The sequence below is a fragment of the Alosa alosa genome, chromosome 1, assembly GCF_017589495.1.
Source record: "Alosa alosa isolate M-15738 ecotype Scorff River chromosome 1, AALO_Geno_1.1, whole genome shotgun sequence".
NCBI classification, from domain to species: domain Eukaryota; kingdom Metazoa; phylum Chordata; class Actinopteri; order Clupeiformes; family Clupeidae; genus Alosa; species Alosa alosa.
The window spans coordinates 30,632,360-30,658,315 of NC_063189.1; the positions used below are offsets into that span (position 1 = coordinate 30,632,360).

A 25,956-nucleotide genomic window follows, 5' to 3' on the forward strand; every position below is an offset into this window, starting at 1 on the left:
TCTGCTGTTTATTAAAAAGACATTATAAAACAAAACAAGCACTGTAGTAATTGCATTTGTGCGACTCATGAGAATATCTGAATAAACTGTCCTGATATGAATTCTCAAAACACCAGATTGCATTACAGCCATGAGGTAATAAGAAAGATATCTGTGTCTCTGGAGACTTTGACCTTCCCATAGCAAACCCCTGTGGTCAGAGATACTAAGACTCAGAAATTATACGCTGTCATGCCACCTCCACCATGTCACAGCCACGGACAAATGGAGAGTTTGTTCAAAAATAGAAAAAGGATGGTGGTGACAGGAGTGCAGCTGCTGCTGGGGGGTTGTCCTCCCACAGCACAGGAGTTAGCAGGTCACCGCCCCAACTCCAGCCAAATGATATTTCTATTGTCTGTGTCTGGGTCTTCTCATTTCCCCAGGGGAAATTATCTTACAGGTGCCATATCCCATCATTAGTCGGTGTGTCAGTCCGTGATACAGTTTCCTGTTAACAACAGAGGCATGTTACCATATCAGCAATTACCTTGACAGCTCTCATAATGGTAGATGTCAAAACCGTCAAAGTCATATCTACATAATAAGATGTTATGGCATTTAAGTTCATGTCATCTACCATAACAATAAACACCATGGTAAACTGACAGTCAATGTACCACTGGGCTGACCAGGGATGGCTGACGTGCTGGCAGTGATTTAGTCTCTGCATATACTTTGATCTCCTTTCTGAGTGTTAATAAGTACCTAATTAGGCTTGATTTGAGGGGCACAGTATGACCCCCCCCCCCGACACACACACACATCCTAATGAGTGTCTGCCATTAGAGGGCTTCTCTCTGTCTCCCCACTGATTCAGCCCTCTCTGAAAGGTCAGTGTTCTGTTCTGGCGGAGCGCACTGCCAGGAACCGCTCTTGTTCTGCGTCATGGGAGCCAGGTCATCAAACAGGGTGGCCGAGCGGCAGTCCCTGCGTCTTTCTGTCCTGCCGTGTGGCAAAAGGATGTGACTAATGAGTGGTTTGGCTCAAATGCAAATCCAATTAATATGGCCTCCTGAGAATGTACAAATAATGCTTTTATATCTGCTCCCTGAATAGAGAGATCCAGTTCAGACAGGAACACCAGTATGTCCTATGCATGCACATGTTGCTGTCTTCATTCTGCAATGTATAGAGGCTCAACATCTAGCCATGTTTAGGGTGTTATTCACCGTCACACATTTTGCAGTAGTTAAGAAGAATGATGATGAGGCAGCAGTAGGGAGATGGGATGTCTATTTGACAGATGCGGGTGCTTAAAATGTTGCTTGACTCATAAAGTGAATGCAGTAAGCCACCGAGGGCCAGTGCAGTATAATGCTGGGGCTAGGATAAGCAGCCAGACACGTGCTCTTTTCTGAGAAACATCTCTCTTTTTCTCTCTGTTTCTCTCTTTTCAATGGGTGAATTGTCAAACGAGTATTATGCTGTGGAGACAAACTGAATGCTTTTTCATGTCCTTTCTTCCTTTTTCAAAATGTTCCCTGTGATGGGTATAGGCTATGCACCACTGGCAATACATGCCACTTCTATCTTAACCCTGTGGTACATTGCAAATAAAATGAAAGCATGATAAAGATAAGATTATGTCAAATAAAGAAGATGACCCGCCAATGACACCTGTGTGAACCTAGGGATGAGAGGCCCTCTATAAGCCGAGTAGAGGACCAGGAAGGGCCAGCAGCACAAAAGCTGTCAGAGATAGAGGTCAATCAGCTCATCAAGCTAGAGAAGAATAGCCATCATCACAGGCTCATTGGCCTCAGTGTGATTTCACATTACCCTTCGTCCTCCAGAGTGAACACTGGGCATGAATCACAGACACATTGCGAAGCAGGCAGCAGGAAAGGCTCTGACATTTCCCCTGAACTAAAGAGGGATAATGGCAAGAACAGCATGGAGCAGACAGGCTTACTGATGTGGTGTTGAAGAGAAGGCCTATTCTGCATTTACCTGGCCTTTTGTGGGAGTGAAAGCAAGAAAAAAATAAATAGTTATGTTGTTTAATCATAAGTAGGCTAGTCCATAATGCAAAATCAAAATAGCCAAGCTGAGTTTTCATAACACATGTATGCAAAAGACAATGCCGTAAACGCAATTACTTAGAAATTGCAGTGTAGGCTATATAATATATCTAATGGGACCATTTGCATGAACCGAAATTACATGTATAAAAACGTTCACATCTCCACCCACGCACTCTAGACTGAAATGTCCAGTAAATCTGGGCATCCAATCCAATCTTGCTCCTCCATGTCAATGTGTGTGACAATTCGTTGGGTCAGGCGTACGAGAAGCGAGAAGCGACATCATAACGTCATTGACGTAGCAGAGGACGTGGAGTCTCACTGATAAATAATGAATTTGGAATCATATCACGTGGTATAATAACGCCTGAATAATTTAATATGTTGAATATCGCAATATACCCCCGCTAAAGGTAACGCTTAGGTTGCTGCATGCTTGTAGCCTACTGTCAGTGGCAACATCAAAATGGAGCTTTCCAGTGCGCCGTAAAATGCTAATCCGGTGGGTTAGAATCGTTCTTCTCTAAAGTAGAGCCATTAATGGATAAATATGGCGTATTGTGGAGTGGTGTGTTTGTGGATACGCTAACGGAAATGCATCCTCAATGACTACCACTTGCTCTTATTGTATGGTTTCGGATGCACCGCCCCATTGGGCTGATCTAAACAGCAGATCACATCAGGCGAGCTGAGGCTGAACCGACAGCATCATTCAAGGTATCTTTCATAAAAGCCCTTATGCATTATTGTTGTAAACCGATGTATAAGTGTTTGACGATGTCGTTTGTACTGAACACAGTGCAGACTCGTTTCGATGTTGGTGGAAATAGGTAACAACCGTAAATAGATTTAAACAGCGTCCTTATCGGTATTGACTGTGTTTGTGCTCAAGTCAAATTGACATCAGCCTTAAATTCATACAGTTGAGGTAGTGCTCCCCGTGTTGAGGTAGATCATTAGCGGGGCAGTGCGACATTCAAACTTATGTAGCCTAGTTGCCAGAGCTCCCCGGATATTTATTCTGTAGGTATAAATGTATAAGGATGCCGTGTGACACGAGACATGGGAAGCCTAGACTGTTGTCTTTTATTGCACGTAGGCTATTACAGATATAAAGAATGCCTTTCCCATGTTCACCGCAGCTGGGATACGGGAGGGGCGGTCAGAGTTGCTTTAAGAATTTGCCCTAATTTACAACACTGTAATTTAGGCACTTTAATCAGTGAATGTGGAAATATCGATCCGTCTGCCTATAGGCATGACTTCTGTAGCAGTAATAAAACATTTTCTATGGTGTCGATTGTCATCGTCATGGAGGTACGAGGCGTTGAATCAGGGTTAATCTTCAATGACATAGCCTAGAAGCAGTTACTCATGGATGCGGTTTGTTTATAATCGGGTACCGAAGTGCTCTGACGTTTCCTCTAACAGCGCTCTCCGCTCTGGAGCTGGCCGTGGTGCTGATACTTTCAGCTCCCTTTCGCCCAAACGCGGTAGGATAGCTATTGATATTAGTCTTCGAACAAGGGTAAAGGAACTTCATGTGATCGGTCTGTAGCCTATGCACGTTGAATGCATCGTTACAGCAGGCCCTGACTCGGGTTTACAACATATCTGTCAAGGCATGGAGAATGACGGTGGTCTTGGTGGTTTGAAAAATACGTACAGACAAAAAATACGAACATTTTTGTTGCGATATCTCAGTTATCTATCTTGTCACTAACTTATGATGAACCGACTGGCCTCAGTTTTTCAAGAAATTCTGAGGACTTTCATTCATTTCTGGACGTCAGGAAACAGCAGGAGCATCTGTTGGAGAGAGGGAGAGTGGCACTTGACCACTTACTTGCCTCGCCCATCTTTGCAGTGGGTGTTGTATTGTTTAAATAGGCGAGGCGATCTTATCTCATAATTGTAACAATCCTTAGCCTACTAATCTCATAATTATAATAATCCTTGTTTCTACCCACAGACTAACTCACAGTTGTCTACCAAAACGTATTGAGTGTCAAGACAAACCTCAGATAAACAGCATTGTCTATTGTTTGTATTCCTTTATATAGGACTGCAGCTGTTGTTATTGTTAGAGTCGGTCATTTCATTGTGTTGGCTTGAGCTACTCTTTACTATAGTAGAAACCAAACAGACAAAGGCAGTGTGTGTGACAAGGGAGGAAGGGGCAGTGGTCATTAGATGAATGCCCACAGTACAGTCTTCAATGGGGAGATAAAACGCATGTGGTCATTAGATGAATGCCCACAGTACAGTCTTCAACAGGGAGATAAAAACGCATGTGATCCTCATTCATTTGTTTAACTTAGGGTCACTGGGAGGAGGCATGTTTATGTGTTCTCCATTTGTGTGTTTGTGTCTTGAACGGCGTGTGTGTGTGTGTGTGTGTGTGTGCGTGTGTGTGTGCGGAGGATGACCCATAAATCTCTGGGGCTAAAATGATCTTAGACATCCGTGCCAGGCAGACTAGCACAGCAGCCGGCTTATGTAACAGTGCAGAGCCTCCGGTGAGGGGAGAGGCACAGGGAGGGAGGGATAGAGAGAGAGAGAGAGAGAGAGAAACAGAGGGAGAGAGGGGGTGGCATTGCCCGGCCCTAGGCAAATGTAGTTCTGGGAGAATACGTGGGGCCAACAGCCAACAAAGTGAAGTTGTTGCGGTTAAGCAGAGCAGTCTATCTCCTGTTAAAATTTCCATCCAGCACTCTGTGACCTTCTCACTTGCATGTATGCCAACACACTAGATGCTTCTGCTAGGCGCAGACCCAGAAAGCGCTTTGGTGTGAGGATGTCATCTTACAACATGTCAATCAAACTGATGTACCGGTATTTCCTTTTGCCTTATTAAGAGCAGCCTTGATATACTTGCCGTATTCTCATGTGTGAAGGCCATCGAGTGGAAGAAAACCTCATACCTGTTCAAACACAAGTTCAAAAACAGCAGTTATAGAAGCATCTTACTGATAGGTTGTCTCTCCTGTATTAATACTGACACACACGGAAACATAAGCAGCATAAATCCTGTTGCATAAAACATACAGCACATTTATTTTGGAGGTTATTTTTTTGTCTAAATAGAGCAGCCAGTTCAAACACTGACACATAGATTCTGTGAATACTGTGTAGACAGTAATATTACTATCACTTTCACAATTGCATGGTAATTAATACTTGCTTTGAGTATAAATTAACACCCTGTAAGTGTGAAAAGTCTAAAAGGTTAAATTTATATTTTTCATATTTTGTGGGCTTAAATCATGTGGGTCCAGTGTAGAAAACCATGTCACGGTCACCGTGCTGGCAAAACAGATTTTCAGGTGTGTGTAGTGTTGAGGATCTTTCTCTGTAAGGACAGAAAGCAACAGGCAGTCATTGAGACAAGCCTGTTGCATGCTCTCTGTCTCTTCCCCACTCTCTCTTCCCTTGCTCTCTCACTCACGTTGGTGCAGTTGTGTGGGTGGGGCTTGTGCACTCTGGCCTTGGAATCTGCGCACTGTTACAGTAGCAAAATAGAGATTATCATCTTCTCTGCTTCTGGTTCCGCATGTCTCTGGCTGTCTTAGATCAGAAGCTGTTGAAATGGGAGCACTTACTGTAAGCACAGGTTTTGTGTCTCTGGCTGGGTATGTGTGCGGGGCTGGATGAGACCCAGCAGCCATTGCTGATGGTGTTATTATAGTGGATAAAATCTTGAATGTGACTACAGAAATAAGGCAATTTGCATCACCTTGCTAAAATGATTTGCTGTTTAAAAGTAATCTATAGACCTCTCCAGAATAAGTCCCGCCTCCTAACTTCCGTATCCATCCAACCTTCGGTCGTCAAATGTCTATGGGAAATAACATAGTATAGTCTATAGTATACTACTTAAACGGCACCGACAATCAAAAAATCCAGTGGAAACTAGATGGCAGAAGTGTGTAGGCCAATCTGCCCACCAGCTTTTTCTACTTCGCTACCTACAGATGTTTTATCGGTATGATATTTCGATCTGGGACTCGCGGGACTTATTCTGGAGAGGTCTATTACCTAGGATTATTTGTATGTACAGAAGAAGTGAATCTAGCTGTAAGTTCATCAGTTTGATGACATCTCAGCAGTAGAACAGGAATAAATATGTACTCTGTCTGTTTTTCCGTCTTTTAATTTCAATTGCAATTTAAAATGTGCTTTGTTGGTACGACTGTCCAAAATTGCCAAAGTATTAAAACCTCCTAACGTGTTTACATCAATGGCTCTGTCTTGCATGTGATTGGTGGCTAGGGAACGAGAGCTCTAGCTCTGTTGTCACAGCACATTATATGAATGCTGAGCATAAACTAAACCATAGCCATTTGTGTCTTGTGGGCTTGTAGCAACAGATGGTAAAGTATTTCTCAGTAATTATCCTTCACCCATTAAAGGTTGCTCATGTGTCTGTAAAAGCATCAGATCAGAAGCAAATTTCAAATGTAATAACACACTCACAAACTGCATTGAATTGCAAAGCAGACAAACCCAGAGCTCGAAAAAAGAGTTTATTTCCTTAGCCTACTGTAAAAGAGGAGCAAGAGTGTGGGTCCTTTCGGTGGACTTTAGGTAGCCCACACAACTGCTCAACTGCCAGTTTTAGGTACAAAGCAGATGTGAGTATCTCTCTGAACATCTTGAGACCTAACGTTATGATTTTGTTTGTTTGCTTAGCTGATACTTTTATCCAAAGCGACTTACACCAATAATAAACATTACATTAGCATAAAGTTGAAAGTCAAAGTTGGATATGTATTGTTATGAATATAATGTCTTTAATATGCATTTTAAAATGAAAATAGCAATAATAATGGCAATGATAATAGCAAGTCTTTATAACAACCATAACCATAATATGTAAACCATGACTTTTTAAAAATACTTCCTGAAAACACACACAGACTCTCACACACACACACACACACACACACACACACACACACACACACACACACACACACACACACACACACACAAAGAGGGGGAGAAAAAAATTGATTATTATTAGTTCTAATTGGTTACGGTATATTGTTGTCTTGGTTATAGTTGTTTAATGTTAAGGGTAGATGGAACAGCACTCAGAGATTCAAGGTGGAAGATGGGATTTTATTAATTCCCCAAATAAGGCCAACATAAGGCAATGATAAAGTCAGTAAATGTGAATAAATCACTAAGGAGAAATAAAATACTTAATACTCAATAAAGAAAGAAACACAAAAGACTTGATAGTCAAAACAATACAATATACAAAAATATTCGAATAATAAGATGAGCGCAATGGACTACACAGCTAGTCACTTGGGCTACACACATGAGACAAGCTCTCAAGACTTACGCCTATTCAAATTGCAGTTCTTCTCTCCTGAACGAGCAAAGCCACAGGCTTATGTAGGGCCTGCAATCACCCCTTCAATTGGACCATACCAACTCCTCTAAACAAAACAGGGGTGTTTCAGGGAAAACAGCTCAAACAGCCAATTTTGGATTCCATAAAGCTAGAGCAAACATTCATAAATCATTTAACTCTTTGCTGTACTTTGGCATAGCAAAACCATATATAAATCAGCCTAAATAGTAAGGTTAGAAACTCAGGGTCGACTTCCTGTTGACCCGGAAGTCCTAACATGCATGTAAACCAGCAAAATGCTAGCCTGACGTAGTCATACTCAATTCTAGTCAGAATATGAGTCTGATACTGCTCCATTGGGACATAATTATGGGGCGTGTTTCAACCGATACAGGGGGGAATGCCTCTGCACTTAATTGGATAGACCTAACCAATCAGAGCAATGAAATAGCTTACCGTGAGGTGTAGGAAGAAAACACACAAACCATTCTTCTTCTCCACAAATGCCTTAACATTGTTTTCTGGTCTTTTGTAAAAGTTGCCGTCAATAACTCCTAGCCTACAACACTCATTAGCGAAATCTAAGAGATACGTAGTGGGGTAGGCTATTAGGAAAAAACTGATAGCCTATATCCCCTCCTTTTTAAAAATAATTCTGTTGAACACTGATATGCTACAAACATGTTAAACAGCTCTGAAAGGCTGTCGCAAATCCCTCAAACAAGTGGTCAATCAGAGATTTCAAACGAACGAGGGAACATGTCACAATGCAACAGCGCTGTTTTCCTTGTTGATGAAAGTGAAACCACGAGTTTTCCCACATCTCAACTTTGGCCAAAGTTTTCAGAAATAATCATTTTCAGTGATAAAACCTCATTAAATAATATGCATTTTCCATATGGGGTCTTAAAAGCCATGTATCCTACTAGCCACAGCGTTTTTGTTTCAAACATAAGCCTAATCTAAGTGTGCTCAGATGACGTGATAGACCAGGCGCTGTTGCTCACCTGTCCATCATCGTAAAGCCTGATTTGATTGGTCTGCCCGATCTAGGGTGAGCATACTTGCTCCACAATGGAGCAATGCCAGACCGAACTTCCCGACCTCTGATAGTAACACATCCAGATACAGTTAGCTAACATATGATAAACACTGGATGTATAAACCAGAGGGGTGCACCACACAGGCGAGTGTACAGTGACAGCTTGCGTGAGCCCAAGTAGGTTACTTTAAAGCGATATCGCAAGCTCCTGTCAAAATCTAGCAGTGGGCCATAACTACACACAAGCAAAAGGATATGAAACAACATAAACAGTAGGCTAGCCTATAGGTTACTCAATATCCTTGCTAATGCGCTGACATTTGCTGACATTTATTTGAAATGTTATCAGCAAAGTTGTAAGGTGAAAACTTTATTTCACGATGTGTTAAACAACATAATGGCATGATATTAATCTTTCATGTGCATGAGGCCCATAGCATCACAATGAATATGAAGATCATGTTAAAAGTTAGCTGGCAAAAACATAAATATGTAGGTTACATACCTGATGTCACTGAACTGTCAAAGAGGCTACGAAACCATCTCCCGTACGTTATCGCTAATTAAACTCAGCTGACTGGTGTTAGTGCATAGCCATAGTTGCTGTTAAAATGCCTACTAGCCTAGCGCTGGGAATCTAAACACTTCAACACCGACATGTAGCCTAACATGTTTAAAACTACTGCGTGTTATGGGTTAAGACGTGACTATTTCTTGAAGCATTTGGGAACACACTGAATTAATTGGAAAGTAGAGTCCATGTTAGATTAGCTTGCTTGCAAATGCCGTTGTCCATGACCTGGCAGTTTTATGGCAAGCGGTTTTAACATTTAACGTTATGGCAAACCGCCTACACTGGGTAAACTTGAAAGCAGAGCTTACCATTGTGTGTGCATGCATGGCAAGCTGTTTTAACGTTTAAATGTATTATTAATAAGACATTGATAGTAAATTGAATATAACAGTTCAATTTCATGTTCAAATTTGTCTTATCATTAAAAAAAAAGCAATTCATGCTTTAGACCATTTTATTTTTAAAACATTTTAAAAACAAAGTACCGGTTCAGGCACCGTTTCGGCACCGGCACCGTTTTAAAAGTATCGATTTAGCACCGGTATCGGATAAAACCCAAACGATACCCAACCCTAATCATGCGCCTCGCCGTAGTGTTTGTTAACTGTATAGGCCTACATATATAAACGCTACGGGAGTAACGGAGGAAGGGAATGAAGAATGACATGTTTTAACAGATGATTCTTGACGGTATAAATGTAAACAGAAAACACACATTCAACATACATATAAAGGCACATCCACATTTAAATGTCTCTCACAGTAGGCAGCGCCTCGTTGCCGTGACGGTGGCTAGTCACCCTGTCACAGTTAAGCTTCCATATTAAAGGTGCTCTAAGCAATGTTACGTGGTTTCTAAGCTTAAACATTTTTTGTAACATACAGCAAACCTCGTCTCACCTCGTCTCCTGAATACACTGTAAAAAAATGCCCTGGTTCCAAAAACGGCAACAAAAACATCCTGGCCCAGCCTGGACAAACTGTTCCAGCCAATCACCAAAGAGATGCGTGTTCAGGAGAGCTTCAATTGCACAGGAGGGAGGGAGGGATGAGCTAACTCTTTGTTTTGTTTGAACGTCAAAAGAAGTGACATTACCCAACATTGCTTAGAGCCCCTTTAAAGTATGAATTATATGATTTTGTTTTGTATTCATCAGAATAGGTTACTGTTTGTGTGTGTGATAACAGGCTGGAAGATGCACACTTCCCAAATCAAGTTAGCTGGCGTGATCTGTTTAGCCACTGCTGCCCCAAGCCGGGCCTGCCTGCTTGTTTTACAGTTGGGTTCAGTGTCAGCGGCACATCTGCCTTCCCAATGCTCCCCCCAGCCGTGGTTGGGTGACCTACCTCCATGTTAGAGGGTTGGGTGCTCATGACGCTAACTGTTTGCAGCATATTTGCCCCTTGTGAAGGATAGCAATATACAACCCTGTTTCCACAAAAGTTGGGAGGCTGTGTAAAATGACTAAACACGGAATGCACTGGTTTGTAAATCTTGTGAACCCTATATTTAATTGAGAATAGTGTACAACATATTAATTGTTGTAACAGAGAAATATTATTGCCTTTTGGAAAATCTATGTTCATTTTCAATTTGATGCCAGCAACATATTTCAAAAGAGTTGGGACAGGGGCATGTTTACCACTGTGTTGCATCACCTCTCCTTTGAACAACAGTCTCTAAACATTTGGGAACTGAAGAGTTGTTGGACTTTTGAAAATGAAATGCTGTCCCATTCTTACCCAATATAGGTTGTCCGCTGCTCAGCAGTCTGGGGTCTTTTTTGTTGTGTTTTTCGTTTCGTGTTACACCAAATATGAGTGGTCTGCACAGCTGGCAGGCCAATTTAGACTCTTCTACTATGGAACCATACTGTTGTAATATTATGAACAGAATCCCCTCCTTAAATATTCATGGCCCTCCCTGAAAAAGACTGTCTGATTGGCAGAATATGTTGTTCAAAACTTGTATATATCATTCAGCATTAAGTTTTCCTTTCCAGATGTGCAGAAGTTTGCCCATGCCATGGGCAATAATGCACCCCCATACCACCATGGATACTTTTGAATTGTGCACTGAACAAGTTGGATGGTCCCTCTTCTTTTTTGCCCAGAGGTTACTAAGTCCATGATTTCCAAAAGTGTTATTTGTAGCAGTAACTCATGTAGCAGTAATTCATGTCACGGGTATGAGGTGTAAGAAGGAACTGATGCACAGTTTCCCATGTACTCATACATCCATGTACTCCTTGTGTGTAGCTCTGGGAGAACTTGTATGGATTCCACATGTGTGTGCAGAGGTGCTCTCTAAGCATGCTTGTGCTTTGTGTGTCATCTTCTGTGTGAATAGTGTAGCTGTGATCTGTTTGGCCCTTACTCGTTATCCTCCCCTAACCCACAGCCTAATCTCTCCCCTCGCCCGGGCCACCTGTGAGCGCAGCCGTCGGGGCTGTGCTATCGCTGCCTGGGGATTTTAAGACTGTGGCATGTAGGTGTGTCCTAAAAAATAAGAAATAAAACAGGCCTCGAAAGTGTCCTCATTGCTCATTCGGAGCTTGGGGCATCAGACACCTTTATCTCCCCCCAGCAGCCCCGCGGCCGGGTGACACCAGGGCCGAGCACGCGCGACGTGATTTGTCAGTGTCAGCCCGCCGCTCCGCAGTCGGCATCCGTCAGCCAGAGAATGGAGAGAGGCAGGGAGAGAGGAGGAGGAGTGGTGCTGTGTCAGGCGCCGTGATGGAACGACAATCTCCGACAGTTTGGTGGGGAGGACCATGAGGAGTGGGGTTGGGGTGGACGGAGGACCATGAGGAGTGGGGTTGGGGTGGACGGAGGACCATGAGGAGTGGGGTTGGGGTGGATGGAGGAAGGGGCGGTGCATCTCAGAGCAGACATAGAGGCTGAAGGACAGGTGCTACTGTAGAGAGGAATTGATCATAATAATGTGGACTGTGTGTGTGTGTGTTGTGTGTGTGTGTGTGTGTGTGTGTGTGAGAGAGAGAGAGAGAGAGAGATTCATCATAATGTGTGTAAAAGAGACAGAACATTCTAAAGGTTTGAGACAGTGTGAGAGGGGGAGAAGGAGAAGGAAAGTTATTGGTGTAGAAGTGTCTCCCCAACGCCACTTCTCTCCCCAGCTCTCCGCTCCAGCCCTGCCTGTGCCATCTCCATTAGTCATCTTGGCACAAGTCCTAAGCTGATAACACAACATTTTGCTGACTGGACTCCAAGCTGGCTGAATGACATTTCTTTTCAGACTTTTCAGACATTGTTTTTCTATATATAATCTCTCCCCTGCAAGATGTGTAAATTAAAAGATGTATCACCCTCCCTTGGGCTTAATGAGGCCAGTCACTATGGCAACAAGACACTAGGTCAGTGGATGTTTGAATATAGCTATGGGACTATAAGTGTTGAGAGTGACTGGTTATGCCTCGTGGAGCCAGGCATCAGCTCTGCATCCTGTTCATATTAGACACTGTACAGTGTCTTCAGAGCCTGATCCATTTTAATGATGCAGTAGTAAATAGCGTGCTGAACAATGTCATCCATCATCTGATCCTTTTACACGTTGTCTATAGGTCTGACCGGAGCTGGCATAGGATGGGTTAAAACTGTGTGCATGTACATAATGCAGAGCCAGTGTGGAAGTATTCCCAGTTGGCCTCCGCACTGTGAACACAACAGACAAGTGGAAACAGGAAGTGTGAGTGTGAGTGTGAGGCGGTGGGTTGAAATGTCAAGCGGAGATGTGATGGCTGTTAGGAAAGATTTTGAGTTATGCTTATCGGAGAGTGTTTTAATGTGGTATGCATGTCTTCCTCCATCGTTGTGCTTTTCTCTCTACTGCACCTCTAAACATGCTCAACATGTTTATTATTCATGCAGTAGTTTGTATTCTGTGCTAGTGTGGTATAATGTGAAATTAAGAGATTATGAGCTTTAAAGAAAATCTGTGCTAGAAATGAAATCTATATTAACTGATACAGTAAAAAACATTTTTTTGCATTTACAGTGGAGGCTTCCATCCCATAACCTGACGTCAGCACGATGTGGAAGCACACCAGTATGGACCTCATCTGAAGGAAACTGAAGAAAAAAAACCCAAGTGGAACAGCACCTCACACGCCAGACTTCGGCCAACGAGCCCTCTTTTTGAGACTCTGTTCATTTCCCTCCCAAAGCGCTCCAGAAGCCGTACCCAAGCCCGGCCACAGTTCCTGTGGGAGTCCGTGCTGTGCGCAGTGGACCCGAGATGAGTGGGCTCATGGGTAAACTGCGGAGGGTGCAGTGGGGCGCCACATGGAATGCCTTCCAGACGCGCGTGCTGCGCACCAAACCCGTGGAGTCCATGCTGGAGAGTACGGGTGGCACGGGCGCCCATGGCACCAAGCTGGCCCGCGTCCTGACCACCGTGGACCTGGTGTCGCTCGGTGTGGGCAGCTGCGTGGGCACGGGCATGTACGTGGTGTCCGGGCTGGTCGCCAAGGAGATGGCAGGGCCGGGAGTCATCATGTCCTTCATCATCGCAGCGGTGGCCTCGTTCCTCTCAGGTGACCACGGTCTTCCTCGTCCGGTTACCTCAGTCTGTGGCAACGACAGACTGACATGATGTCCAGTTTTTTTTAATCCTGTTACATGGCCAGCACGACCTTTGGGATTTGTTTGTGTTGGGAAGTGTTCAGGTTGAATGATGAAGGCTGGGGAGGGGATTAGTGCTGGCTATGAAATCATTAGCTGACTCATTGTGCTGCAGCAGGTGACTGAGGCCCAGGGCTGAGCTCACGTGATACAGAGCAAAACTGTACATGGACTGGATAAATGAGTTCATTGAGAAAAAAAGATTTTCACATCACTATGAAGCATCATTTCTTAATGATGTGTCAAAAATGTGTACAGGTCTGAGTGTAAATTGAACTCTTAGAAGTTTGGGTCAAGTATATGATTATGATTCTTCTTAATTGCAAATATTATACTGTGGTATCTCTGTATCTTTAGTGCACTCGAGGTCATATATACATTAGGCCTACATACATGATCATTTGACTCTAATGGACTAACAACACCTGTGACCCGGGTAGATCCATGATGATCCTTGTGTGTACGTAATTGAATAGCAAATCCTTCCTGCACAAGTCTGTGGGGATCTAGGATGGGCGATAGGCTTTTCCACAGGGGAAGGCAGGAGGCCATCATGTCTTGGCATGTGTTTCAGCAGTTTTGCCTCTTGTATCCTTGACATTTGAAAACTGATCCCTCACTTGAGCTTAAAATCAATGCAGCCCTTTCAGGAGCCCGCTAAACACTAAACACTTTCATGTTCCTAGCACTGAAACAACAACATTGCCGTCTATCTCCAGAACAGCTCTCATCTCTGTTTGGGCAACCCTGGCTGACCGTCCTTTCTCCTCAACAGGGGTGTGTTATGCCGAGTTTGGAGTCCGTGTGCCGAAGACCACGGGCTCGGCGTACACCTACAGCTATGTGACAGTGGGGGAGTTTGTGGCCTTCTTCATTGGCTGGAATCTGATTCTGGAGTACCTGATTGGCACAGCGGCCGGGGCCAGCGCCCTCAGCAGCATGTTTGATTCGCTGGCCAATCACTCAATCAGCGGCTTCATGATCAGCCACATAGGCACGCTCAATGGCCTCGGTGAGTGACTGAGTCCAGCCGCGTACTGGTGGGGAACTCAAACTTATTTCTGCCTCTGTCATTAAATCATTTAATGTACCAGTTTAAGTACCATGTTTAAGTTGGAAGATGCAAGTGAATGAGGGGTCCCCAGACCCATTCTCCAGCTCAGAGGAGATTTGAGAAATGGCCAAGGAAGCAGACAGCAGAAGGGGAGAGTGCTGGCATGGTACAGTATGGTGTTTGCTGTAGGCTTGAGATGAGATAGACTGGATGGAACTGGATATTTTCTGCACTCAGATTGTTTTTACAGTATGCTATAATCTGACAGATAAAACTCATACACTTGGAAGACCACAAGACTGAAATGTTGAATATTTAGTATAGCATGATCAAACGTAATCAACAAATATTTTAAAATATGTCAATCAGCTATAAATAACATTTCGGCTTCAGTGAATACCAGCAACATCTCTAAAGGGATTTAAATAAATAATGAAAAGATAAAGATAGATACTTTTTAGAGGTACAGTATGTGTGAAATTTGTATGTGGCTGATGCTATTGGGTTGCTGCAAGAACTACTGGAGTGTTATTTTGTGTCCTGACAAAAGGAATTCCTGCAAAGGTTTGTTGTGAGGATTTTTGAACTGCAAATGTAAGGTCCTGGTAGGCCTTCTTCTTGGATGATTTGCTAAGCCTTTTGCCTTCATCACCTCATGTAGTGTTACTGGTCCATTTGGAGAGGAAGGGGCAGATTTGGGATCTTAGTTATCTGTGTTTACAGACACAGTCATGTGAACAGTCCCCACTGCATGACATAGATAGATGGCACAGATCAGTGATTTCTAAACATGACATGGTGCCCATCATTTTTAAATACGGTAAGAAAGCGAAGCCTGTCACTCGTTCTCTTAAGTGTAAATAATTCACTGTGTTTGTTGTGTTTATACTGTACATGAACTCACACACTGAGCTGAACTGAGATAACCTGTGTGATGTCATGATCTCTCTTTGCAGGGAAGGGTGAGGAGTCCTACCCCGACCTGCTGGCTCTGGTGATTGCCATCCTGGTAACGGTGGTGGTTGCCCTCGGAGTGAAGAACTCGGTTGGCTTCAACAACGTGCTGAACGTCATCAACCTGGTGGTGTGGGTCTTCATGATGATCGCCGGACTCTTCTTCGTCAACGGGGCCAACTGGGATGAAGGGCGCTTCCTGCCGTTCGGCTGGTCAGGGGTAATAGAATCTTCCTTCGGGCAGTTGCCGTTTTATTTTATAGCTTTAGGCCATCCTTAAAAATATTTTTGTTTGCAGTAACAGCCAAAAAAAAATAAAAATGGGTCGGTAGGTAGGTCAATATTTTTTTTTTCAAGATTCAAAGTAAAAAAAAAAAGTAAAATTTTGGTCATGGTGATTACGTAGGAATGAATTTACACAAATGTGCATATCGTGACGTAACTGACTGGGTCTTCAACCCGTGCCTTCAGGCGCACCATTGCAAACCTCATTCTGATGCAGGTTATATAGGCCAGCCTTTCTCAAACTTCTTTGACCTGAGGCCCGGTCATGGCAGACTTTTGGGTCATAAGGCTCATCTACATGTACCCAGAAAGAAGGCTACAATAGCTCTTGGCCACGTTATATTGAAATTTGACTATACAATACTCAATGCTATAAAGTGTATTATACAGTCTCTGCTCTGTTTCTAAGGAAGTTCCAAAAAACAACGTCGTTCTATTAAGTTTCGTTAAATAAATAAATAGCCTTCCAACAGGTTGAAGCGGAGCTTTGATACCAACGTTATCGATTAGTTTCAGTTTCTCTCGCGCAGACGCGCATTGAATGAATGCTCATACCACCACTTAATTGTAGGGCTCCATGTTTAATGACATCGATAGCAGAAACGTTTGTTTTCTTTTTTTTTTTTTTCGTCGATCCGCGGTTTCTTGATCAACTGTGCAGCAAATTATCAGATGAAGCACCGGGCCTAATTTCACTCCACGACTCCGCGGACCAGCAGTCTCCATGTTGCGGACCCATATTTTGAGAAATGCTGAATAGACCACAACCAATTTCAATACTCCGACACGGTCACCGTTAGACTAGGGGGAGAAGGGATGAGAAAAGATCTGGCCACAGTTCTTCCAGAACTTCGTGCCAAGTAAAAGCGTTATCAGTTTGTGTGAATGAAACGAAGCGTAGGCCATAGTGTGACATGCGTAAAACCAATGGTGTAGAGATGACGCAACAGGTTTTTTTTTTAAGTGAGCCACGTTTGCATGTAGGCAATTTATATTCACAATACTTGGGCCTACTAAAAGAAATATTATTTTATTGCATTTGTATTGGTTGTTTAGAGTAAAAAAAAACAATCGGTCGGTATTAACGCAAGTTTACAACCGGCAAGTCGGTCGGACTAAAAGGGGAAAAAAATAAATATTTGGGTCGGTTCTAAATTGACAGGGTCGGTCGGGTTACGGCAAACAAAAATATTTTTAAGGATGGCCTTATTCTCCAGCTGGCCAGTGTGAAGCCATCAGAAGATGTGAATGTTCATTTCAGAATAGTTCCTGTTCTCTGGAAGTTGCTCTCTTGCTTGTGATGCCTCTTTTTCAGTCATTTTGTGGATGTTCTAGAGACGGAAACTGGATTGAATTGTTTGGTATTCAGTTTTGTAAATTCTGTTATACCCTAAAGAAATTGTAGCTATTGAAGACTTGCTAAATTGTATTTGTCTATTACTACTATATTGTATAACTGACGGTGAAGAGTCCAATTGGGGATGTCCTGAGATATCACCACTCGTGAAATGCCTCTCATCCAATCCGAAATTGTTCAACCAACTGGTGTATAATGTAAATTATGCTGGTAAAAAGTTCTAGCTGGTCAGAACTTGCTAAAATGTGTCTTCATGGATTTATCCTCTGTGGTCTGTGCACAGGTCATGCAAGGTGCGGCCACCTGCTTCTACGCCTTCATCGGGTTCGACATCATCGCCACCACAGGAGAGGAAGCCAAAAGCCCCAACACGTCCATCCCGTACGCCATCACAGCCTCACTGGTCACCTGCCTGACCGCATACGTGTCTGTGAGTACACGCACACACGTTGGAAATAACAAGTCACAGGAAACATTTTGGTGTTGGCGCTGTCAGTTGTTATGAAATGTTTGTATTGCATTGGAGCTAGTGCTGGCTAGTACTCTATACTTCAGAGTGACGTGTGTGTGAAGCCTCCTGTGGCTTGTGGTGAATTATAAATGGACAGCAGTAGATCTGTCCATACTTGTGTTTGCCTTGCCCCAATTGATGCCCAAAGTTTCATAACCACTTCATTTTTATTTTTTTTGCTTTCAAAAAAACAAAGGGTTTAGGGTTTTCATGTAGCTATCTCACACTGTCTGAGCTGACAGGGAGCTTTGGGTCTCGGAGTCTGCTTGTGAATTCCTGATGAGGCAGCTAACTACACACACACACAGAGAGAGCGCGCGAGAGAGAGAGATAGAGAGAGAGACAGACTGCAGCTCTGGGACAGCATAGGGTTTGTTGCCATGGCAACCCCTTGAACACAGGCAGGCAGGCGGGTGCCGGCTGAGCGTAGCATCAGACAGGTGGCATCAATAACAGTGCCTGCAGCCCTACGCCACACAGCCACCTGGAGGCCCAGAAAGATGCAGTACAGGAAGTGCATTTCAGCCAGACTGTCAGCTCCAACACTTTCAGCTGCACCGTCTCTCTGTGTGTCTCTGTGTGTCACCTCCTCTATTACTGTCTTATAAGATATATATATATATATATATACTGTATATATGTGTGTGCGTATGTGTGTGTGTGTAAATATAAATATACTGTATATTGCACTGCATCATCATCATCCTAGCCTTTTATTGCTAATTTGGTCCTCCTCCTGCTCATCCGTCCTCAGTGTAGCTGGAGCTGTGAATTCCAAATAATTGCTTTTTTTCACACATCTGAGAGTTCCAGCTAGCAACCCTGTAGATGTACCGCACTGTCTAAAGTATTTTATTAGTGCGGGAGAAAGTCCTGTAGTTACATTAGCATAAGCACCATGGCAACAATCTGTCTACCTCTTCTTTTCTTGTGAGGGTATCAGTGTGTGATGAACGTGGCATGTATATGTGTTGAAACAATAGTGCAATTACAAATGACAGACTCAGTCCTACATGTGAGGAAGTTAGGTTCAGACAGTAAATATTTGCAGACTGATTATGCTTGACACTAACTACTGTTTGAGTGATCTTTGGTGGTGTACGGTGTCTTTAAACAGCAGCACGCAGCATAGCACTGCGTGCTGCAATGCAGTTGTACATCAAGGCTTCCTGGCTATTTAAGCCATCCTTTCTTTTTAAACCAGGCAGGTTCTCATTGAAGGGTATACATTGTGTTGCTCACTGTAGACTCTTCCTGTTTGAAGACTGTTTTTCAGTCTGGTCCATGGCTTGTCTGAATACTAATCCCAAAAGTCTGCCAGGTCTAGAGCACGATGGGTAAAATTACACGATAAGCAGAGCTGACATCTATCTCAAGGAGCAAGGGCCAGAACAATGAATCTACACTGTCATTTATCTGTCATGAATATATTCCTTTTCTGTCTCATTCATTCTTATCAACAGAGTGTATAGTTTTCTATAGAGTTACAGAAAGGCAAAAAGGCACTTCTCAACTGATCTGGCACTGTAGATGAGATTAGATGAAGAAATGTGCGTCTCTTGCACTGCATCGTCATTCTATCGCTCTCTCACTGTGACATGCTTACATGTGTGATGGAAAGAACAGCGTGCCGTACACAGATTGTGATAGCACACGGTTCCCCACATTTGCAAGGCCTATGCTTGACAAAGACAAAGACAAAGAAGTCCTCTCGCCTCTCTCTCACTCGTCTACCCAGGTGAGTGTGATCTTGACCCTGATGGTGCCCTACACAGAGATCGACGCAGACGCACCACTCATGGAGATGTTCGCTCTGCACGGCTTCCAGGCGGCCAAGTACATCGTGGCCATCGGTTCCATCGCTGGTCTGACAGTCAGCCTGTTTGGGTCACTCTTCCCCATGCCCCGCGTCATCTACGCCATGGCCGGAGACGGACTGCTCTTCAAGTGAGCCGGCCCACCTGTCTTCTTTGTGTTTCTGTGAAGTTATAGCCTGGATGAACTCAGACAAACCTGTTAGCAAAATTAGAATTTCCTCTGTAGGTCTGTCTGGAAAGAATCCCATTGGCGGCCGTTTCCGAACTTCCTGTTTTACGACTCCCAAGGGTATAACCGGCAGTGAAATTTAGCTTAAATTTGTGCATTAAACTCTTACTCTTACCTTACTTTTTTCAGAAGTGCCGCAAACATCTTTCTTGTAGAGAAAGGTTTAAATGCAGTTGTTTAAAATATATGTTCCTGGGCTTTTGGAGATTCAGAAACAGACATCAATGGGATCATTTCCAGACCGGCATGCAGAGCACTTTCAGATTTGCTGTGAGGTCTGTCTGGGTTCAGCCAGGCTAAAGTACTTATAGTAGGAGTGACGCACGGATATTGCCTCGTTAACAACTTGTTTTGTTGCTGTGTGTGTGTGTGTGTGTGTGTGTGTGGTTTTGAATTATATGTACACTAGCATCTGTAATTGATTTTTAAGGGTTGACATGTAATTCAGACATAATTATGAATGCCTGTACTGCAGTAGCAGAAGACACTCAATAATCTCAATTATGGAGCACAGCTCAGTGAGCTCCCAGTCTTTGCGTGGCACCCCATTATTTGTGCATTGTGGTGTGCATTCCTACGATAACCACAGAGTAAACAAACACATATGAAACAGTGACTGACTTGGCTCATTAGCCAGGGTGTCATTTATCAAGCTCTGCAGCCATGTTCAACAACTCTAACACTGGAGGTATACAGCATATAGTTTATGTGTTGTGTGTGTGTGTGTGTGTGTGTGTGTGTGTGTGTGTGTGTGTGTGTGTGTGTGTGTGTGTGTAAAATGCTCTAAACAACTGGATACAAATGTAAAGTCATCCTACTTGTCAATCCCGATAAGGAGCTATTATGTGTTTACCATGCGAGTGTGTGTGTGTGTGTGTGTGTGTGTGTGTGTCGACAGGTTCCTGGCTGTAGTCAACACGTACACAGAGACGCCGGTGTTGGCGTGCGTGGTGTCGGGCTTCCTGGCTGGACTGCTCTCGCTGCTGGTCAGCCTGCGCGACTTGATCGAGATGATGTCCATCGGCACACTGCTGGCCTACACGCTGGTGTCCGTCTGCGTCCTGCTACTGCGCTACCAGCCCGAGAGCGACATCCACGGCTTCGTCAACTTCCTGTCTGAGGAGAGCACCAAGCGCAAGGAGGGCGTGCTGGCCGAGTGCGAGCGGGACGCCTCCTCGCCGGTCAGCGAGGGTGATGAGTTCTCCGGCCCGGCCACCAATACCTGTGGTGCCAAGAACCTGCCCTCGCTCGGCGACAACGAGATGCTCATCGGCAAGCCGGACAAGTCGGCCTACACAGCCGCGCATCCCAACTACGGCACGGTGGACATGTCGTCGGTCATCGAGCCCGACGAGTCGGACAGCGCGCACGTGCTCAAGCTCAAGAAACTTCTGGGCCCACGCTACTACACTCTCCGCATCCGCCTGGGCCTGCCCGGCAAGATGGACCGTCCGACGGTGGCCACGGGCCGCACGGTCACGCGCTGCGTCCTGCTCCTCTTCTTCCTGATGTTCGGCTTCTGCTCGCTGGTGACGTTCGGCGCGGACTGCATCGCAGAGGGCAGCTGGTGGGCAGTGCTGCTGCTGGTGGTCCTGCTGGTGGTCATGATGCTGCTGGTCTTCATCATCCTGCAGCAGCCCGAGAACCCCAAGCGTCTGCCCTACATGGCCCCCTGCGTGCCCTTCGTCCCCGCCGCGGCCATGCTGGTCAACATTTACCTCATGCTCAAGCTCTCCGACATCACCTGGATACGCTTCGCCGTCTGGTGTTTTGTGGGTGAGTCTGTGTGTGTGTGTGTGTGTGTGTGTGTGTGTGTGTGTGTGTGTGTGTGTGTGTGTGCACTTGCTGGAAGCTAGGGCTAAGGGAATGTGACTGCGGCACAGGACACTGTAGGTAGGAGGGAAGTCTCTGTGTGTGTGTGTGTGTGTGTGTGTGTGTGTGTGTGTGTGTGTGTGTGTGTGTGTGTGTGTGTGTGTGTGCACTTGCTGGAACTGGAAGCTGGGGCTGAGGGAATGTGACTGTGGCACGGGACACTGTAGATAGGAGGGAAGTCTCTGAGTGTGTCTGTGTCTGTGTTTGCATGTGTCTCTGTTGTTTGTGTAAGTGTGTGTGCATGTGTGTGAAAAGCTAAAAATGTTTTTTTAGCCCATTTCTCACATTGAATTTGTGTCATATCTTAGGGCACATTGTTCTCCCACTCTCACTCCCTGTTCCTGATAAGAAAAGGACAAAAGGACTGGAACACATTATCTTTCCAGTCCTTAACATTCATGCACTTTTTTTTGGACTAAGCATGGAATATATATTCTAATTTCTAACTCTCTCTTTATCTCACTGTCTCACTTTCTCACACTGTGTGTGTGGGTGTGTGTGTGTGTGTGTGTGTGGGGGTGTCCATGTGTTGTTGTGTACGTTGGTGTGTGTGTGTGTGTGTGTGTGTGTGTGTGTGTGTGTGTGTGTGTGTGTGTGTGTGTGTGCGTGCATGTGCGTGCATGTGTATATGTGTGCTTGTGTACGTGTGCGGTGTGTATGTGTGTGTGTGCGGTGTGTATGTGTGTGCGTGTCCCTGCTCCCCTGCAGGTGTGCTGATCTACTTTGGCTACGGCATGTGGAACAGCACCCTGGAGATCACGGCACGCGAGGAGGAGGCGCACGCCAGCACCTACCAGCGCTACGACGTGGGCGTCGATGAAGGCTTCGCCGACAACTTCTACCCCCCAGAGGACAGCTGGGGCGAGCCCCAGGACACCTCCGGCACCAAGCAGCACCAGGGCCAGGGCCCGAGTCCGCCCGAGCCCCCGGCCAAGCCCTCGGTCAACTCCCTGGACCGCCGCAGGACCTCCCCCTCCCCCCACAGCAGCAAAGCCAAAAGCAAAAGCCCCCCCGGCCTGGCGTTTGAGGGCCTGGCAGTGGACGATGACTTAGATGACCCACTGGACTGAGATGGACCCCCGGGTGACTACTGTCCTGTTTGTGTGTGTGCTGATGCTGAGGATGTGGTGGATGGTGATGATGTTGATGATGATGGCTAGAACCCTTGGGCTAGATGGTTTCCTTTGAGTCAGGAGAGCTCCATTTTGTGGTCATGCCATCCTCTTATCTGTCGTTGCTGGGAAGTAGGCAGAGTAGAGTGGACTCAGTGGTACATATCAGCTGGTTTAACCTTACCATTGCAGCAACCTTCCCACTTCAAAACAAATGCTCCACCATTTTTTTTTTCCTCAAGGCCGTAGTTTTAAATTTTGCGTCAACACTTTAGCCCACGCATGCTCATTGTTTCAGATGCTCTGGCCATCCCAAGCAAGCCTTGCATTCATTATGTGTGAAAGAGCTACATCACTTGGTTCAAGTCACAACCCAAAAAATAGAACAATTTGCCATTAAACACATGTTCATGACACAGCTGCTTTTGACTGACAGGAAGTGGGCGGTTTTTGAAGCCTGAACCATTTTCTTGTATCTAGGTCAGGGGATCCTCTGACTGCAGAGGCAATCTTTTAATCTGCCAAGGACAGGAAGGAAGCTTTTTTTTTATTAACCAGTCATAGAAAGAAAAGCTGAGATTCCACAAATTGTATTACCTGACCCCTCATTACGTATACCTCTTGGTTCTGAATTCGTAACTTATAAGACGCTGTAATTATTTTTGTAATAAATATACCTTATTTTTGTTGGCCAAAAAAATCATAACATGGGATATAAACAGGAACATAGATAAGCTGAGTTTAAGTTGGGTATCAGACAGCGATATGATGGCGGGGTCCACTATGGACTGTTCGGGGGTGAGAGTGGATGGCACGTTTTACTTCACTGCTTCTCCTGCTAGCCTCTAGCCCAAGAGGTGTGGTTGGTGGAGATTTATCACCAATGAGTTGCCACAAATATTGATTGGACTTGCAGTCGCTTGCAATAGTGCCTTCATCTGTCAGTGTGTGCTTTAACTATGGTTGCCATGATGTCCATGCGTTTCGGTGTCTGTGTCTGGGGCTTGTTGATATGAAGAATCTTGTCAGGGCAGGGGGATGCATGTAAAAGTGATTTTATGCATTTATTTGTTTATTTGTATGTATGTTTGTTTATCTATGTATAGGCCAGGCTGTTATGTTGACAGACAGCCTTTGGGTCATCACATTGTCCACCCATCTCAATTCAGCAGCTTGCCATCCATGTCTGTGACTCCACCCCACACACACACACACACACATCCTTGCAAGCAGGCCTCTCTGTGTGTCCAGCGCTCTGGTATGGTTTGTGGGCTTCCCACCCCGAGAGTGAGGGCCAAAAGCAGACAGGGTGCATGAGAGACATGTTGAGAGCGCATAGGAAGGGGAGGGGGAAGGAATGCTTCTCTGCCGTGTGCTTCGTCTTTGACCCGGGAGTCACCAGGCTCCTTCCTTTCTGTCTTCCACTCTGTCTTTCTCTCTACCCCCCACCCCCACCTCTCTCTCTTTCTCTCTCTCTCTCTTTCTCTCAATCTCTGTCCCCCCATCTCTCCCTCTCTCTCTCGTCCACTCTTCCACATCTCTCACTTTTTCTCTCTCTCTGTCTCTCTCTGGTGTCTGTCACTCGGAGGAGAGTCTCCCTATAAATAGGACCAAGCGTAGCTCCAAGCGTCCTTAAACACGTCTGATGGCCACTTTCTGCATGAGAGAATCAGCCCTGCCAAAGATGGCCTTATTGTACATTGACACAATCTGCACTGCACTGCTCTGGCATCTCCAATACCGCTGTCCATGACCGCCGTAACCCCTGACCCCGCTAGTGTGGTGTAAACATGCTTGTGTCTGCCAGACCTCAGTGTATGAGTCTAAATCTGACACTCCCTCCAAGTTCTGAGTCATGCCACAAGCATTGTATGAGAATAGAAAATGTCACCATTATGAAAAGAATACAAAAGATGGTGCGCGTGTTTTCTGAAGCATTTTCTCGCTGTTTTTGCGCTCGCTCTCTACCGAAGATTTCCATTTGCTGGGACCTCGTGGGTACAGTACTGTTGCCTTGGTATTTTTGGTGTGACTACCTTCCGATGTGTCGTGTTGAATGTGTAGCATGTTCAGGTGCACAGGGCCAAGAGTAACCGTGTCGCTGAGTATTGCATGTGTGATTACCACAATGAGACAACATACAACTCTTCTAAATGTAGCAGCATTGTAGATTCTTTTTTTTTGTTGGAGGAGGGTGTCCAAACAGAGCAAGCCAAAGTCTGCACTGTGGTGTGTGTTAACTGCAATCGAAAAAAAAAAAAAGTGGCCATCAGAGTTGGCATGTGATAAGATTAGCCTTTCAAAACATCTGGGTAGGCATGAGGTCTCTGACACTAGTGTTTTTTTAAGGCTGTTATCTACAATAGTTTTAAAAGTCCTGCAGTGTAGTGTTTCTGACTTACCAAGCAAGTTGTCTTTTTAAGTGTGGCACATGCCTCAGACAAGCATAATCCCCAGAGAAGAGCCGTGAGAGCATACATTTCTTACAGTGTCTTTCTAGAGCGAAGAGACTCAGTTGATATTCCCTTTTCCTTTTATTAGTCAAAGAGTGTTTGTTTATGGTAGGTTCTAGAACAGTAGGACACATAGGGAACATTAGGGACAAACAGGAATAGGTCACATTAAATAAATGATATACTTAAAAGCAAATACCTATTTTATTACAATTCTATTTTAAAACAAGAGAGGAACAACAAATGTTGTCACAACTGCTTTTAAAGTCAGCTGCTATTTGTTTCTTTTGTCTCTGAAATGGTACTGTGTTGTACTGTGTAGACCTATCTTGCCATTGCCGTTTATTTGATCTTGTCCAGGAAATGTTGAGATTGGCTTCCCTTGCAAAGTTGATGTTTGTTTTTGCTGTATGTTTTGGTATGAAGTTTAAATGTGTTCCTGGTTTTATGATTTTTTTTCTAACTGTTTCTTCCATTTGTGGTTTTTGCTACCCTTGGTGCACTGTGTAATGATTTGTTGATACTGCTTCCATTCAAGAATGAAAGTTATTTATTGCAGATACGGTATAGAGTGGTTTCTTGCTTTACATTTGTTTAAAGATGGTGAAACAACACCAGCCGTTA

At 44.6% G+C, this 25,956-nt stretch overlaps 1 protein-coding gene across 1 annotated transcript; it reads left to right on the forward strand.

The window, feature by feature from the left end:
• Window positions 1-2,368: 2,368 nt before the first annotated feature.
• On the forward strand, window positions 2,369-25,890 carry slc7a14a (solute carrier family 7 member 14a). Its single transcript, XM_048249056.1, has 8 exons — window positions 2,369-2,783; window positions 13,063-13,600; window positions 14,464-14,700; window positions 15,699-15,916; window positions 17,622-17,768; window positions 19,588-19,796; window positions 20,794-21,671; window positions 22,476-25,890. Exons 2-8 carry the CDS (start codon window positions 13,303-13,305, stop codon window positions 22,835-22,837), a joined length of 2,349 nt encoding a protein of 782 aa, XP_048105013.1. The 5' UTR covers window positions 2,369-2,783; window positions 13,063-13,302; the 3' UTR covers window positions 22,838-25,890.
• The last annotated feature ends 66 nt before the right edge of the window (window positions 25,891-25,956 follow it).

Bases quoted from the DNA above. Each gene is read 5' to 3' on its own strand.
- slc7a14a (XM_048249056.1), top strand. From the start codon at position 13,303: ATGAGTGGGCTCATGGGTAAACTGCGGAGGGTGCAGTGGGGCGCCACA. The intron at 14,701-15,698 runs GTGAGTGACTGA...CTCTCTTTGCAG, and splicing joins AGGCACGCTCAATGGCCTCG to GGAAGGGTGAGGAGTCCTAC. The intron at 15,917-17,621 runs GTAATAGAATCT...GTCTGTGCACAG, and splicing joins TGCCGTTCGGCTGGTCAGGG to GTCATGCAAGGTGCGGCCAC.